The following is an 18,327-nucleotide window of genomic DNA, read 5'->3' as shown; positions in this document are numbered from 1 at the left end:
GGTTTATTTTCACGCAATCTGGCCTGTTTACCGCGGATTTGTTCGGTTTTTGCACTTGAACCCACTCGGTATATTTACACAAGCCACACGATAACAAAAACTCTGATAAACTCAATTTACTGTATTTTAGTCGTTTAAGTACCTTTTTATCTGAATGACATGTATTTGTTTTACTTAAAAAAACAGTTAAAATTAACCAGTTACAACACAAACCTTAAAGAGTGCAGTTAGTTGAAATCACCTGGTTTAAACATGTACATGGACATTTTGGCTGGCGCTTTAGTGGTTTTCTTAGGTTATGTGTTTGTGCAGAACAAAAAAGACCCTAAAAAGCTGTTTGGGGTCTACAGTCAACCTGGAAAATGGTACTTTATCAAATATCCATTGTTTTTAACCCTTTTGGTGCTGAGAAGGTTAAAGTACTATATAAACGGAAAAGAGACTGGGATAAAGGTAGAGAACTTGGAAAAACGACAACCATTGTCAGAAAATCCTTTGGTAAGTCCTTTTTATAACTTATAAAGTATTACGGATTGAAAACAAAAATTCAAGGCTTTCGACGCCATTTTCTTCCAAGCAGTCTCCCAGAATGACATTTACCTGATAGCAGGTGCGGAAAAACGCCAACAGGGGGTGATAAACGGCTTGATCTACGTTAAGGTAACCCCTTTTTATTAATTTACCCCCGGAACTGTCAACCCTTCTTGTAGCACCCGGATTTTGGACTATTAAAAACCCCGAAACTGCCCCAAACCAAATTGAACGAGGACCCGGACAGTATGATGGAACAAAAATCATGGGCGGCCGAAGGGTTCGTTTTTACACCCTTAGAACCGATGAACACCTGGAACCTAACCTATAAAGGGCCAATGAAGTATGTTTATTAGTTTGCGATAGTTCCCTAAGGGTCAAAACTGTAAAAATCACCAACCAAATGACCTGTTAGGTTAGTTAACGTTCTCTCTGCAATAACACTCTAATAGTTCACAAAAACTACAACCTTTTGCCAGGGGACTTTAAGAGAGTTTTAAAGGATACAGAGTGGTCAAAGTTGAACTTTTGTAACTGGCAAAATAACCAACTTGCGACTTGTCAAAGGTAACATTTACAACTAGATATCAAGTTAGTGTTCTCTGTGCAATAGCTACCTAATTGATAAAATTTAAAGTGAATTTCAAAATGTACATGGTGGTCAAAACTAAACTTGTCAAATTAATCAAATTAGGACCTGTCAAATTTAGTACATTTCTTATTTAGCAGCTTAATGAATGTACTAATATTTTGTTTCATTTAGTAATATGTATTTCAAAAGATCAGCCCTTTCAATTTCCAATAATTCGTTTTACTATAGTTGCAGAATAGATTAATAATTAGGATTAAAAAAGTGCTTAAAAAGCAAAATTATTTTTCTCAAAAAAGCATACAAACTTGTAAACAAGCACAAAACTATCAGAGATGCAAAATTGTTTACTTTTTTTGAGTTCTAGTTCTAGAAATTTGCTTTTAAAACTGCTTTAGAAGCATACAGAAGGTTTTAGACTGTTTTAAATGTTTTTTGAACTACTTGAGGAGCATTTGGAAGGTTTTTGGACAGTTTAAAGAGCATACTAGGTTCTGGAATGCTTTAGAGGCATTTGGAAAGTCTTAGACGGTCCTGAAAGTTTTTGGAAGCTTCTAGACTCTTTTAAAAGACTTCCAACTGCTTTTAGAGTTTCGGTAGTTTTTTAAATTTTTTTTAGACTACTTTAGGAGCATTCTAGGTTCTGGACTGCTTTTAAGACGTTGGAAACCTTGTAGACAGTTCTAGAAACTTTTAGATTGTCTTAAAATGTTTTGAGAGCTTCTGGACTGTTCTAAAAGCTTTTGGAAGGCTCTGTAGTGTTTCCAAACCTTTTTAGACTACTTTAAGAGCATTTGGAAAGTGTTTGAACAGTTTAAAGAGCATATTAAAGGTTCTGGAATGCTTTAGAGGCATTTGGAAAGTCTTAGACGGTTCTAGAATTTTTTGGAAACTTTAGACTGTCCTAAAAGTTGTTTGGAAGCTTCTAGACTCTTTTAAAAGACTTCCAACTGCTTATTACAAGCATTTTAGAGTTTATGTAGTTTTTTAATATTTTTCTGGACTACTTTAGGAGCATTCTAGGTTCTGGACTGCTTTTAAGACGTTTGAAACCTTATAAACAGTTCTAGAAACTTTTAGATTGTCTTAAAATGTTTTGAGAGCTTCTGGACTGTTCTAAAAGCTTTTGGAAGGCTCTGTAGTGTTTCCAAACCTTTTTAGACTACTTTAAGAGCATTTGGAAAGTGTTTGAACAGTTTAAAGAGCACTGAAGGTTCTGGACTGCTTTTAAGGCATTTGAAACCTTGTAGATGGTTCTAGAAACTTTTGGAAGCTGTTAAACTGCTCTGGAAGCATACGGAAGCTTTTAGATTGTCTTGAAATATTTTGGAGCTTCTACAGGGTGGTCCAGTTTTAAGTGTCAATAATTCACCATTTGATAGATAATCAAAAAATAAGTTGACTTGCATTTTGTCATTTTTCTGAAAAAGTCAAATTTCAATTTAAAAAATCGTTTTATAGTTTAAAACTGAACATCCAAGACTTATGAAAGTCCAAATTTGTACTGAATAGTCTAAAAACTTTTTTACTACTAGGAATGGTCTTATGATTCGCTTTCTCAGACTACCATCCTGGTTAAGTGTCTGAAACTGGCATTCAAGAACTAAAAAAAGTCCGGAAATCAAGACAAAGATTGTATTGTGCATGGAACTCATTTTTTACTACTAAAAATAATATAAAAGTTGGCTTTTAATGCTAGAACTGGCTTTACTAGGACTAAAGAGAGTCCAAAAGTATATTTTCAAGACTTTAATTGGTGTACAACTCAATTTTCTGGACTGGACAACAAGTCTAGAAGTAAATTAAATTTTCGGACTATTTTATTTCTAAAAATTAGTTCTCAAGACTATTATTGTAGCATTTGGTACCAACATTTTTTACTTTTATTACTGAAGAAACTTGACTTTTGGAAATAGTCTTAAACTCGGTTTTTCAGTCTTAAAAAGCACTAAAAACAGTCTGAATTTCTTAGAGGTGTTACAATTTATTGCACCTATGAGTGTAGAAGTCAATTTAATAGTGAAGAAGCTTGAAATAACATTTTCAAGACTATGGTCAGTGGACAAACTGGCTTTTAGGCCTGATAAGTCAAAAACTTTGTAAAGATAGTCTTGAAACTCGATTTGAGGCACTGAAAACTTAAAACACTAAAAACAGTCTAGTTTATTAAGAAATACCCGAATTTTTAGCACTAAGGTGTCTAGAAGTCGATTTAATAGTGACAAAGCTTGGAATGCCATTTTAAGTCTATGAAGAATGTAAAAATTGTTTTTTAAGTTTGCTATGTCAATAACTTGGTGAAGATAGTCTTGAAACTCGATTTTCCAAGCTGAAAGCAGTTTTGAAGCACTAAAAATAGTCCAGAATTCGAAGAAAATGAAAAGCAAAGTAAAAAGCACGAAAAGTTAGTTTTCAAGACAATTTTCATGAATCTAATGTCAATGTCCTGCCTCTAAGACTATTTTCAAGACTAAAATATTGAAATTTGTCTTCAAATTATGAAAACTTACTTCAAATGCAAATTTTAAGCTTCTGATGTCACTTTTCATTAGTTCAGTCACATTTTGGGGTTCAAGTCAATTTTTAAGGTTTAAATGTATGAATTTGTAGTAACAAATTCTTGAAAAAGTAGTTTTTATGTCTACAAGTCAATTTTTAGTATTAAAGTCTCTCGATTTGCATGAAAACTGGTTACAAACACAATTTTTACGCTTCTGAAATTTTTATCTTTTCTAATTCAATTTTCAAAGTTAAAGTCTTTTAGTTTGTCTGGAAACTATGAAAACTGGCTAAAATAATATTTTTTAAACTTCTTAAGTGACTTTTCTGTTTCCAAGACAATTTTTAAGTTGGGTTGGGTTAGTTTTGGATCTTTGACCGTAAAAACGTGTAATAAAGTGCTTGTTCCAAATTTGATCAATAGTGCTCCAACGGTCTGACAGTTATGACAAAAAAAAACGATTTTTTAAACAGAAATTTGAAGGACTGTATTTTCCTTAGGAAGCACTTTTCAGGAAACATTCAGGACATTTAAAACTGGACCACCCTGTATAAATAAGTTTTTGGAAACTTCTAGGCTGTTTTGTAAGCTTTTGCAAGGCATTTTGGAGTTTCTATAGTTTTTGTCATTTTTTTAGACTACTTCAGGAGCTTTTGGAAATTATTTGTTCAGTTAAAATTTGTGAATTGATACTTATCCAAGTTTTAGGGAAAAACACATCTTTACTCATACTGGCCACTTGTACGACCGGTATTGGCCGTGTATTCTATTGTGGCCTTTAACATTACTCATGTATCTTCAGGGTGCACAAAACGGATAAAACAGTGCAAGTGGAACTGATTGCAAAGTGGTTCAGTAACGGTTTGCCGTACTTCCATTACGACGTGGAACTTCCGGCCAAAATGTTGGCCAGATCCATATCCAGAGAACAGTGGTCCGGACAGTTATTCGAATCGTTGCGAGAGTGAGTGTGATACCCTAAATTGCCTGGGTTAGCCTTAATTAGTGCGTTTTTTGAGTGAGTAGTGAGAGACTAAATACAGTTTTTCCGTATAAAATTTCAGGGCCCATCAAACTCATTACGAACAAATGGGTTTCGTGGAAGGCACCCTGAAAGTGGATGGAAAAGAAGTTTCCCTTAAACTCGACTCCTTCAGGGATCACAGCTTCGGTAAGACGTTAATTAAGTTCGTTAAAATTAACAGGTGAAACTTAACACTTTCTATAATTGCCTGTAAGTTTCTTATGCTTTCTGGTGAAAACACCAAACTGCTTACATAAAATTGGTTATTTCAGGGACAAAACGCGATTGGACCTTAATGCATCGCTACATATACAACATGTTCTACTTGGAAAATCAGACGAGGATCGTTTTGGGGGTGATTTCGCAGCCCTGCACCGCCTCCCACTACGAAATGGGGTACGTGGTGCACCCTAATGGCAAAATCGACACAATCGATTCTTGCGACTTACGTTTATGGCAACATGGAGAAAGCGGACGACCCACCGAAGAATTGGCATTCACTTTCCTTGCAGGTTTTTGTTACTTTATATTGAGGGTTGCCAGGGGGGAGGGGGTAAGCTAGTTCGATAACTTCTCTCGATTATTGACAATCCAATATAATCGGGTAATAACTGGCGGCCCTAAAGTTTCCCTAGGGATTTGTTAGGTAGGAAGTTTCCAAAAGCTGGAAAAGTTGGTATTAGCTGAATTTTGCAACAGGATTGAGTGCAGTAATCTGGAAGAGAATAGTTTCCCCGGTCTCGATTTTCGTCTCGGGAAAACTGCAGAAATTACTACAACTAGAAATTTTCTTTCTGAAAAATCAAAAATCACAAATGTCTATAGTAAATGTCTCAAAAAACCAAGTTATTTACGATTAAACTAGAAAATTTACCACATTTTTTAAATTTACTCAACACTTGTTTAGTAAATTTGTCTGCAATCAATTTACTACCAAATCAGGGTCGTATTCGACCCATTTTGACCTCAAAATCAAAATAATGTAACAATTTGTCAAGAAATTGCAACAAGGTTTCAAACCGATAAGGGAAGCGAGTTTTACAATATTTTTTGGTACAAATTTTAAGTTTCAACACCAAAGACTAAAATTTGTACAACTTTCAGGTGACCACGTTTACGAGTGTAAGGCAGTGTACGAAACCACGGTCGCCCATTGGGTGGGCGAAAACACCCAAGTGAAGATGTACGAACGGTTGGGCAGTTGCGAGGTAAACGGAATCAAAGGCAAATTGATTTCCGAGTGGAACTACAGTAACACTAACGGAAAATTTGATTTAAACCAATACGATTGTTGAATTGTCCAATAAACTAAGGTTAATTTAAATTCTTGAAGTTTTTAAGAACGTTTTTCCAATCTCCAGTTAGCCTGGAGGTATCCAGGAAAATTGCAATTTAACTTTGAACGTAAAGGGAGAGTTTAGAGCGTGATTTATGCATTAAAAGCGTGATTTAAATTATCTTTTAGACTCCTTTTCTAGTCATACGTTTCAGTTATGTACCTGGATTTGCATGTACGCCACTGGCGTCAAATCTTATATTTGCTTGTAAAACGTTTCCTGATTAGTAACTGTGAAGAATCGGGTATAAACTAAAAAATCTACGCCATTGGAAGGTAAGTATTTAAACAATAATCAAATTGCAATCGAATTAACACAAAAGTGATGGCCGGATTCGTTTTCAAGCTCCATGGAGCGAGCAGAGCATTTTTGACGTCACGATGACGTAATTTAGCAAAACTATAATTTGAGCAACTGTCAAGTTACGTCATTGTGACGTCAAAAAAACTCTGCTAGTTCCATGGAGTGTGAAAACGAATGTGATTTAATGATATTTTTGGAAACCTGGGAATGTTTTCTACAATTTTATTTCTAATGACTTTTATTGTCACTTGTCAAATGCGCAGCAGATTGCTTTTGAATTAACGGTCAACTTGGACATCCTCTAGCGGCTAAACGGTGAATTCGATCACCTGATTTTATGGTATTTTTGGAAGCTTCGGAATGTTCTCTACAATTTTATTTATAATCACTTTTACTCTCACTTGTCAAATAACCGAGTTATTGACGTTTAACCAGAGTGTTGCGCAGCTGATTGGTTTTGACAATTTTTTAGTTAACGGTCAACTTTGACGCCCTCTAGCGGCTAAACGGTGAACTCGATCCCCTGATTTTATGGTATTTTTGAAAACCTCGAAATGATCTCTACAATTTTATTTCTAATCACTTTTACTGTCACTTGTTAAATAACCGAGTTATTGACGTTTAACCAGAGTGTTGCGCAGCTGATTGGTTTTGACAATTTTTTAGTTAACGGTCAACTTTGACGCCCTCTAGCGGCCAAACGGTGAACTAGATCCCCTGATTTTATGGTATTTTTGAAAACCTCGGAATGTCCTCTACAATTTTGTTTCTAATCACTTTTACTGTCACTTGTTAAATAACCGAGTTATTGACGTTTAACCAGAGTGTTGCGCAGCTGATTGGTTTTGACAATTTTTTAGTTAACGGTCAACTTTCACGCCCTCTAGCGGCCAAACGGTGAACTGGACCACCTGATTTTATGGTATTTTTGAAAACCTCGGAATGTTCTCTACAATTTTGTTTCTAATCACTTTTACTCTCACTTGTCAAATAACCGAGTTATTGACGTTTAACCAGAGTGTTGCGCAGCTGATTGGTTTTGACAATTTTTTAGTTAACGGTCAACTTTGACGCCCTCTAGCGGCCAAACGGTGAACTGGATCACTTGATTTTATGGTATTTTTGAAAACCTCGGAATGTCCTCTACAATTTTGTTTCTAATCACTTTTACTCTCACTTGTCAAATAACCGAGTTATTGACGTTTAACCAGAGTGTTGCGCAGCTGATTGGTTTTGACAATTTTTTAGTTAACGGTCAACTTTGACGCCCTCTAGCGGCCAAACGGTGAACTGGATCACCTGATTTTATGGTATTTTTGAAAACCTCGGAATGTCCTCTACAATTTTGTTTCTAATCACTTTTACTCTCACTTGTCAAATAACCGAGTTATTGACGTTTAACCCGCGTGTTGCGCAGCTGATTGGTTTTGACAATTTTTTAGTTAACGGTCAACTTTGACGCCCTCTAGCGGCCAAACGGTGAACTAGATCCCCTGATTTTATGGTATTTTTGAAAACCTCGAAATGATCTCTACAATTTTATTTCTAATCACTTTTACTGTCACTTGTTAAATAACCGAGTTATTGACGTTTAACCAGAGTGTTGCGCAGCTGATTGGTTTTGACAATTTTTTAGTTAACGGTCAACTTTCACGCCCTCTAGCGGCCAAACGGTGAACTGGACCACCTGATTTTATGGTATTTTTGAAAACCTCGGAATGTTCTCTACAATTTTGTTTCTAATCACTTTTACTCTCACTTGTCAAATAACCGAGTTATTGACGTTTAACCAGAGTGTTGCGCAGCTGATTGGTTTTGACAATTTTTTAGTTAACGGTCAACTTTGACGCCCTCTAGCGGCCAAACGGTGAACTGGATCACTTGATTTTATGGTATTTTTGAAAACCTCGGAATGTCCTCTACAATTTTGTTTCTAATCACTTTTACTCTCACTTGTCAAATAACCGAGTTATTGACGTTTAACCAGAGTGTTGCGCAGCTGATTGGTTTTGACAATTTTTTAGTTAACGGTCAACTTTGACGCCCTCTAGCGGCCAAACGGTGAACTAGATCACCTGATTTTATGGTATTTTTGAAAACCTCGGAATGTTCTCTACAATTTTGTTTCTAATCACTTTTACTCTCACTTGTCAAATAACCGAGTTATTGACGTTTAACCAGAGTGTTGCGCAGCTGATTGGTTTTGACAATTTTTTAGTTAACGGTCAACTTTGACGCCCTCTAGCGGCCAAACGGTGAACTAGATCACCTGATTTTATGGTATTTTTGAAAACCTCGGAATGTCCTCTACAATTTTGTTTCTAATCACTTTTATTATCACTTGTCAAATAACCGAGTTATTGACGTTTAAACTTTTGAATTAACGATCACAGGGTGGTTTGAAAAATTTACTTTTTCTCATTTTATGAAAAAAGTATTATCGATAAATCCAACAAACCATATATCGTTGAAATCGTCTCGAAGTGCTCTATTCAACAATTGAATAATGTACAGGGTGTTCCATTTAAAATAGTGCAGTTTCAGGGCTTTAATGGCCGGATTCGTTTTCAAGCCCCATGGAGCGAGCAGAGCATTTTTGACGTCACGATGACGTAATTTAGCAAAACTATAATTTGAACAACTGTCAAGTTACGTCATTGTGACGTCAAAAAAACTCAGCTCGTTCCATGGAGTGTAAAAACGAATGTGGCCACTGTTTAACAGACTGTTTATTATCAATTTTTGTCTGTCGTTTGGTGCAGTTTGTCTCTAACCCAAATTTCAAATCAGGTGACCAACATCAATTTAAAAACAAATTTAATAACAAACGAGCATCCTCTAAATCGGATTAGGAAATCAAATTAAGTCGACCAATTAGAGAGGGGAATTAACCAGCAATTTTTGGCGAACCCTACGAAAAAAACAGTCGCAGCCAACTCGATGGACTTGGACGAGGTTCTGCCCTACGTGGGGCAATTCGGAAGGTACCAGAAATTGGTAATCTGGTTGATTTTGTTTCCTGCGGTGTTTCCGTGCGGGTTCCACGCCTACAATCAACTGTTTATGGCCACGGTGCCGAAACATTGGTGCAAACTGCCCACTGTTCCTGGATTTGACGAGGATTTTGTGAAAAATGTCAGGTTGGTAGCCCTTTTTGTGCTTTTCCTAAGGTTTAATAAAACTAAGGGCACTAGTCAACTGACCTAAACTCTAGGACTACCAAAACTGACCAATTATCTCCAGGGAAATTATGCTGTTGTTAGGAACACTGACTAACTGTCCTAACTTTTAAATGTTTTTACTTTAAATTGAAATTTCTAAATTTCTAATAGTAAATGTAGTCAATTGCCTGGAGTTTCAACTGCAAGAGTGTTGTTACGAATAACTTTGGCTTTAATGACCTTATTCCAGCATTCCGGCCTGGATAACTCCGGACAACAAATCGAAGTTGAGCGAATGTTTGATGTACGATCACGATTACGGCAATTTCTCCGATTCTGGACAAAGTTACAATAATATTGTTCAATGTAGACACGGATGGACTTATGACGTCCAGGATATTGGACATTCCATTATCAGTGAGGTTTGTCGTTTTGTCTTTGTTTCCCCTGTTTGCTAAAATATTGGATTTTCAGTGGGATTTGGTGTGTCAATACGATTATGCGCCTACTTTGGCTCTGGCCGTTTTTGGTCTAAGTGGCCTGATAGGGAACTACATTTTTGGGTATATACAGGATGGTTTAGGCAGGAAACCAGCCTACTATGTTTACCTGTTAATTCAAAGCGTTTTCGGGATGGCCACAGCGTTTGCCCCTAATTTTACCACCTGGGTTTTCCTGCGGGTTGGAGTGGGGTTTACAGTTCCCGCCATTTTGGGTACACCCTACGTTTTAGGTAAGTCTCCTATTTAACTTACCACTCTAAACTAATTTGCATTGGAACAGCTATCGAGTTAGTAGGCCCTAAGGATCGAACGATGGTCACCATTTTGATTAACATCGCCTACTCACTATCATTGGTAGGGTTGTCCGTGGTGGTGTGGCTGGTAAGCAACTGGAGGTAACCACCATTTTTAAATACAGAGTGAACAAGAAAATTACAGTTAATGTGGTAGGTTGATGGCTTTGGCCACTACCATACCATTTGTGGGATTGTTTTTGACGTGGTTTCTGCTACCTGAAAGTCCCAGATGGTTGTTAGCTCAGGGTAGATACCAGGAAGCCAAACGTATTTTGGAAACCATTGCCAGGTATGTAAAAAGTCTGCAATTGCGTTTGTGAAGCTTTTTTACATATTTTTGATAATTAGTTTGATCCAAACAAAATTGAAATGACGTCACAACTCACAAAACTACGAGTTAGTACATTTTTTGTTCAAAAATAATTCTTAGTTCGATCCTGTGAGTTAATAAGTAAAACTTCTGGAAAAAGTTTTCCAACAAGTCGTTCATTCTGAAACTGATAAGTTCCCAAACTAATTCTTTTGGGTTTAACTTGGATTTTTTTTTGAGAAAACGGTGAAATTTTCACAGTAAATTGTCCGACAAAAAACAGGCGCAAATAATAATCCATTTGGACGGATTTCGTATGCATAATAATGTCCCATCAGGATTTGAAGTGTTCTGTTTTTGCATGTTGAAATGGCGCCGTCGAGAGTTTTATTTACTAATAATGAAGTCTGAATTTAACCGACCGGTAAAAGTTAAATGAGTGTTGTTGTTCATTTAGGATTTTCCGATGATTTTCTGATGTTTTCCGCCACCATTTACAGGCCAGGAATACCGAATTTTGCTCGCAAACAATGTCGAACATTTTGCACTACCACTTTTGTTACGGTCCTGTACTTATAGCAGAAATCAAATAAAATTACGATGACGTCACAAATGATGATTATAGCAAAATTGTCAGCTTTTCCTCTGTATTCGGTAAGGACCATTTTTCCTTATTACAGACATGTATTCTTGAAGGAAATCCCATTAGAGTTGAAACCTGTTTGAATCGAATTTCGACTTTAATAAAACTTTTTTAGATATAGAAAAATCAAACATAATTGCATCTTCAGTCTTATTCGAGTACTTTAGTACAATAATATACAGGGTGTTTCATTTAAAATAGTGCAGTTTCAGGGCTTTAACATTTTGGAAGCCACTTGTTGTGTTTGTTGAAAGTTTTGACACTTTTTTAGTTAACGGTCAACTTTGACGCCCTCTAGCGGCCAAACGGTGAACTCGATCACCTGATTTTATAGTATTTTTGGAAACCCCGGAATGTCCTCTACAATTTTGTTTCTAATCACTTTTACTGTCACTTGTCAAATAACTGCGTTATTGACGTTTAACCAGAGTGTTGCGTAGCTGATTGGTTTGACAGTTAACGGTCAACTTTGACGCCTTCTAGCGGCCAAACGGTGAACTGGATCACCTGATTTTATGGTATTTTTGGAATCCTCGGAATGTTCTCTACAATTTTATTTCTAATCACTTTTACTGTCACTTGTCAAATAACCGAGTTATTGACGTTTAACTAGAGTGCTGCGAAGCTGATTGGTTTTGACAATTTTTTAGTTAACGGTCAACTTTGACGCCCTCGAGCGGCCAAACGGTGAACTCGATTACTTGGTTTAATGGTATTTTTGAAAACCTCGGAATGTTCTCTACAATTTTATTTCTAATCACTTTTATTGTCACTTGTCAAATGCGCAGCTGATTGGTTTTGAATTAACGGTCAACTTTGACGCCCTCTAGCGGCTAAACGGTGAACTCGATCCCCTGATTTTATGGTATTTTTAGAAACTATATAATGTTCTCTACAATTTTATTTCTAATCACTTTTACTGTCACGTGTCAAATAACCGCGTTATTGACGTTTAACCAGATTGCTGCGCAACTGATTGGTTTCGACAATTTTTTAGTTAACGGTCAACTTTGACGCCCTCTAGCGGCCAAACGGTGAACTGAATCACCTGATTTTATGGAATTTTTGAATACCTCGGAATGTTCTCTACAATCTTGTTTCTAATCACTTTTACTCTCACTTGTCAAATAACCGAGTTATTGATGTTTAGCCAGAGTGCTGCGCAGCTGATTGGTTTTGACAGTTTTTTAGTTAACGGTCAACTATAACGCCCTCTAGCAGCCAAACGGTGAACTCGATCACCTGATTTTATGGTATTTTTGGAATCCTCGGAATGTCCTCTACAATTTTGTTTCTAATCACTTTTATTGTCACTTGTCAAATAACCGAGTTATTGACGTTTAAACTGAGCGCTGCGCAGCTGGTTTTGAATTAACGATCACAGGGTGGTTTGAAAAATTTACTTTTTCTCATTTTTTGAGAAAAGTATTATAGATAAATCCAACAAACCAGATATCGTTGAAATCGTCTCGACGTGCTCTATTCAACAATTGAATAATATACAGGGTGTTCCATTTAAAATAGTGCAGTTTCAGGGTTTTGAATTTCGACTTATCCAACTTTCAGGGTAAACGGAAAAACTCTCCCCAAAGACGTCTTTTCGAAACTACAGCGCCCTCTCTCAACCAGCAGAACCCAAACCAACTACGGCATCAAACACTTATTCCAAAAACCCAACCTGAGATGGAAAACCATTATAATCACCTTTCTATGGTTCACAAACACTAGTGTTTACGTGGGACTGTCCTACTACGCCCCTGCTTTAGGTGAATTTCTGATTGGTTCAACACTGGGAGGGGTGAAGGGTTGTTTTTTTTAAGGTGGGGATGAATTTCTCAACTTTTTCCTCGCCGGGGCTGTAGAGTTGCCTACCTACCTGTTTTTGTGGCCTGCCATGGAGAGGTTAGGCAGAAGATGGACACTCTGTATTAGCATGGTAATTGGGGGCACTTCTTGTTTGGCCACTTTTCTAGTACAAGAAAGTGAGTTTTTTGAGTTTTTTTTAATGCAAAATCAGTACATTTTTGAGAGTTTACATCAAAAGTTAGGTAATTTTAGTGCAAAAGCCTTTACAGATCACATTTTTGGAATCCTCACTAAATTTCTTATCCAATGACATTAAAAACGCTACACAATTTGGTACAGTCAGGAAGAAAAGCGGTGTCAAAGTTTGAACTGCCAGAAACACAGTTTGAAAGGACAGTCAGGGAGAAAATCGCGTGTAAAACCCACTTGGAGTGGGAAAATGAGTGTTTTAAGCACATTTTTGGAATCCTCATTAAATTTCCTCTCCAATAACCTAAAAAGCACTACACAATTTGGTACACAGGAAGAAAAGCGGTGTCAAAGTTTGAACTGCCAGAAACACAGTTTGAAAGGACAGTCAGGGACAAAATCGCGTGTAAAACCCACTTGGAGCACATTTTTGGAATCCTCACTTCATTTCTTATCCAATGACATTAAAAACGCTACACAATTTGGTACAGTCAGGAAGAAAAGCGGTGTCAAAGTTTGAACTGCCAGAAACACAGTTTGAAAGGACAGTCAGGGAGAAAATCGCGTGTAAAACCCACTTGGAGTGGGAAAATGAGTGTTTTAAGCACATTTTTGGAATCCTCACTAAATTTCTTATCCAATGACATTAAAAACGCTACGCAATTTGGTACAGTCAGGAAGAAAAGCGGTGTCAAAATTTGAACTGCCAGAAACACAGTTTGAAAGGACAGTCAGGGAGAAAATCGCGTGTAAAACCCACTTGTAGTGCGAAAATGAGTGTTTTAAGCACATTTTTGGAATCCTCATTAAATTTCATATCCAATGACATTAAAAACGCTACAAAAAGAGGTACAATCAGGATGAAAAGCGGTGTCAAAGTTTGAACTGCTAAAAACACAGTTTGAATGGACAGTCAGGGAGAAAATCGCGTGTAAAACCCACTTGTAGTGCGAAAATGAGTGTTTTAAGCACATTTTTGGAATCCTCACTAAATTTCTTATCCAATGACATTAAAAACGCTTCAAAAAGAGGTACAATCAGGATGAAAAGCGGTGTCAAAGTTTGAACTGCTAAAAACACAGTTTGAATGGACAGCCAGGAAGAAAATTGCGTGTAAAACCCACTTGGAGTGGGAAAATGAGTGTTTTAAGCACATTTTTGGAATCCTCATTAAATTTCCTCTCCAATAACCTAAAAAGCACTACACAATTTGGTATAGTCAGGAAGAAAAGCGGTGTCAAAGTTTTAACTGCCAGAAACACTGTTTGAAAGGACAGTCAGGGACAAAATCGCGTGTAAAACCCACTTGGAGTGGAAAAATGACTATTTTAAGCACATTTTTGGAATCCTCACTAAATTTCATATCCAATGACATTATAAACGCTACAAAAAGAGGTACAGTCAGGAAGAAAAGCGGTGTCAAAGTTTGAACTGCCAGAAACACTGTTTGAAAGGACAGTCAGGGACAAAATCGCGTGTAAAACCCACTTGTAGTGGGAAAATTGGTGTTTTAAGCACATTTTTGGAATCCTCATTAAATTTCCTCTCCAATAACCTAAAAAACACTACACAATTTGGTACAGTCAGGAAGAAAAGCGGTGTCAAAGTTCAAACTGGCAGAAACACTGTTTGAAAGGACAGAAATATCTCAGGAAAAGTGGTTTCTGTAATTCTTTTTTTCCCAGAAGATATGGAGGCACTATCTCCCTGTATACAAAACTGCATATAGACATAAATCGTCTTCTGAACATAATTCCTCCCTCGTTAAAACCGGTTATTACCAGTTATTAGGGTGGATTTATCGGTCCTAAATTGACGGCAACTAAAGCCCGTTTTATTTGCTCGATCCGATCCTCTTTTAGTTTCCGAGATGATTAAATTACAATTTTACGACTCCCCCCCACTAGATTACGTCATCATGTTGACCTTGTACTGCGTGGGGAAAATGGGGATTTCCTCCTCCTTCGCCGTCCTCCCCCTCATGGCCTCCGAACTCTATCCCACTGTGGTGAGAGGTTTGGGAATGTCTTTGAGTTCGGTGATTGGAATGTTAGGCCCGATTTTCATACCACTGGTCAACTATTTGGTAAGTTACCCACTAGTTAAGTCAGTTATTAACTGGTGGTTTACAGGGTTCTGATATGCTGGTCTTGCCTTTGATTATCATGGGGGCGCTCCTGGTGGTGGGGGGGATGTTCTCCCTCCTCCTTCCCGAAACCCTCAACGAACATTTGCCTCAAACTTTGGAGGACGCGGAAAACACTAAATTGGATTTTTTTGTTTGTTGCGTACCCCCCACCAAAGATGATAATTTGTAGTTTAGGTGTTTGAAAAATAAAACAGCAAAACTGGGTAAATAGTTGATTTATTATGTACAATTACAGTTAACACAGCTACAGTTGGCACAACATTGTTCGTTTTAATGCTAAGGAGTTGTAGCGGTTTTAATCTGAAACAAAAAAAATTTGTAGCTCTACCTGAGGAAGCTCAATATCTAACAAAATTGCCATTTTGTAGCTTAGCCATTTTGAAATGTTTTAAAGTTGACATGTGCAGCATTTAGGTCAAACACCTTAATACAATTTTGTAGAGGATGAAATTTCCTACAACTTCCATTCTCTACACTTTATTGTAGCTCCTTAAATAACGGAGCTACGCTCAGTCAAATTGGAGTTATTTAAAAAAAACCAGTTTGGTGCAACCACTATTATTGTCACTTGTCAAATGCGCAGCTGATTGGTTTTGAATTAACGGTCAACTTTGACGCCTTCTAGCGGCCAAACGGTGAACTCGATTACCTGATTTTATGGTATTTTTGGAATCCTCGGAATGTTCTCTACAATTTTGTTTCTAATCACTTTTACTGTCACTTGTCAAATAACCGAGTTATTGATGTTTAGCCAGAGTGCTGCGCAGCTGATTGGTTTTGACAATTTTTTAGTTAACGGTCAACTTTGACGCCCTCTAGCGGCCAAACGGTGAACTGGATCACCTGATTTTATGGTATTTTTGGAATCCTCGGAATGTTCTCTACAATTTTGTTTCTAATCACTTTTACTGTTACTTGTCAAATAACCGAGTTACTTAAAAAAAAACAGTTTGGTGCACCCAGTCAATTTTTGGCTTTGTACCTTATTAAGGAGGCCCTTAAGGGCAAAAATACCTTAACACAATCTTGTAGAGGATGAAATTTCCTACAACTTCCATTCTCTACACTTTATTGTAGCTCCTTAAATAACGGAGCTACGCTCAGTCAAATTGGAGTTATTTAAAAAAAAAACAGTTTGGTGCACCCAGTCTATTTTTGGTCTTGTACCTTATTAAGGAGGCCCTTAAGGGCAAAAATACCTTAATTCAATCTTGTAGAGGATGAAATTTCCTACAACTTCCTTTCTCTACACTTTTTTGTAACTTCTCAAATAAGGGAGCTACGCTCAGTCGAATTAGAGTTACTTTAAAAAAAAACAGTTTGGTGCAACCACTTTTATTATCACTTGTCAAATGCGCAGCTGATCGGTTTTGAATTAACGGTCAACTTTGACGCCCTCTAGCGGCCAAACGGTGAACAGGATCACCTGATTTTATGGTATTTTTTAAAACCTCGGAATGTCCTCTACAATTTTGTTTCTAATCACTTTTACTGTCACTTGTCAAATAACCGAGTTATTGATGTTTAGCCAGAGTGCTGCGCAGCTGATTGGTTTTGACAATTTTTTAGTTAACGGTCAACTTTGACGCCCTCTAGCGGCCAAACGGTGAACTGGATCACCTGATTTTATGGTATTTTTGGAATCCTCGGAATGTCCTCTACAATTTTGTTTCTAATCACTTTTACTGTCACTTGTCAAATAACCGAGTTATTGATGTTTAGCCAGAGTGCTGCGCAGCTGATTGGTTTTGACAATTTTTTAGTTAACGGTCAACTTTGACGCCCTCTAGCGGCCAAACGGTGAACAGGATCACCTGATTTTATGGTATTTTTTAAAACCTCGGAATGTTCTCTACAATTTTTTTTCTAATCACTTTTACTGTCACTTGTCAAATAACCGAGTTATTGATGTTTAACCAGAGTTTTGCGCAGCTGATTGGTTTTGACAATTTTTTAGTTAACGGTCAACTTTGCCGCCCTCTAGCGGCCAAACGGTGAACTGGATCACCTGATTTTATGGTATTTTTGGAAACCTCGGAAGGTCCTCTACAATTTTATTTCTAATCACTTTTATTGTCACTTGTCAAATTCGAGTTACTTTAAAAAAAAACAGTTGGGTGCACCCAGTCAATTTTCGGCTTTGTACCTTATTAAGGAGGCCCTTAAGGGCAAAAATACCTTAACACAATCTTGTAGAGGATGAAATTTTCTACAACTTCCTTTCTTTAAACTTTTTTGTAACTTCTCGAATAACGGAGCTACGCTGTCGAATTGGAGTTACTTAAAAAAAAAAACAGTTTGGTGCACCCAGTCAGTTTTTGGCCTTGTACCTTATTAAGGAGGCTCTTAAGGGCAAAAACACCTTAACACAATCTTGTAGAGGATGAAATTTCCTACAACTTCCTTTCTTTACACTTTTTTGTAGCTCCTTAAATAACGGAGCTACGCTCAGTCAAAATGGAGTTTGGTGTGTATTTGTACTCCAGTTAATTTCATTCAAACTCCACTGGAAAGAGCACAAAAAATACTACAAAATGAGCCTAAAAACTCTTCTCACTATTTGCTCATTCTCTAAATTTGAAAATGGCTGTTAATGTTAAAAATAGATTTGAGACAAAATCAATTGAAATAACATTTCAAACAGCTTAAAATAAGCAAAATGGACGTTTTGTACATTTAAAGAGCGTTTTCTAAGCGAAAAAGAGAAGATTAATTTCGGAATTTCCAGTGCGAACCATGGAAGTAACAAAGTATAAAGAAACGCGATTAAAATTTATCTTGACGTCTAGTAAATGGATTAAATCCGAGCAACATAAGCAAATCCTCTTTTTAAAAAAGCTTTTTGTGAAAGATACCTGAAAGGAATTTTTATCCTGCGAATTAGGTCGGTTTAATCAATTCAGACTGTGACATTTTCTTGTAATTAGAACAGTGAGGGGGAGGAGGATGGATGCATCTTTTCAACGTCACGAAACAATAAAACGAG

General features: G+C 36.9%; 3 protein-coding genes across 5 annotated transcripts in view; 2 read left to right on the top strand and 1 right to left on the bottom strand.

Moving 5' to 3' along the window:
* The first annotated feature begins 136 nt into the window (after window positions 1–136).
* LOC145731639 (uncharacterized) lies at window positions 137–5,968 on the top strand. The gene is made up of 7 exons (XM_081983521.1): window positions 137–498; window positions 553–660; window positions 711–874; window positions 4,423–4,584; window positions 4,685–4,791; window positions 4,917–5,156; window positions 5,749–5,968. The coding sequence occupies exons 1-7, from the start codon at window positions 253–255 to the stop codon at window positions 5,937–5,939; spliced, it is 1,218 nt and encodes a 405-aa protein (XP_081839647.1). The 5' UTR covers window positions 137–252; the 3' UTR covers window positions 5,940–5,968.
* Window positions 5,969–9,112: 3,144 nt separating this feature from the next.
* Balat (Beta-alanine transporter) lies at window positions 9,113–15,549 on the top strand. Its single transcript, XM_081984306.1, has 9 exons — window positions 9,113–9,424; window positions 9,696–9,867; window positions 9,920–10,178; window positions 10,229–10,343; window positions 10,399–10,533; window positions 12,764–12,963; window positions 13,018–13,179; window positions 15,100–15,278; window positions 15,325–15,549. The coding sequence occupies exons 1-9, from the start codon at window positions 9,225–9,227 to the stop codon at window positions 15,508–15,510; spliced, it is 1,608 nt and encodes a 535-aa protein (XP_081840432.1). The 5' UTR covers window positions 9,113–9,224; the 3' UTR covers window positions 15,511–15,549.
* sNPF-R (short neuropeptide F receptor) overlaps window positions 15,542–18,327 on the bottom strand; it is a 44,400-nt gene continuing 41,614 nt past the window's right edge. For all 3 annotated transcript variants that reach the window (XM_081984311.1, XM_081984310.1, XM_081984312.1), the window contains exon 8: window positions 15,542–15,641. The gene's annotated coding sequence lies outside the window, so the exon portion shown is untranslated. The remainder of the gene's footprint in view (window positions 15,642–18,327) is intronic.

The sequence above is a fragment of the Ips typographus genome, linkage group LG7 (genome assembly GCF_016097725.1).
Source record: "Ips typographus isolate SLU linkage group LG7, UJ_Ityp_2.0, whole genome shotgun sequence".
NCBI classification, from domain to species: Eukaryota; Metazoa; Arthropoda; class Insecta; order Coleoptera; family Curculionidae; genus Ips; species Ips typographus.
This window is presented reverse-complemented; position numbering and strand designations above follow the sequence as displayed.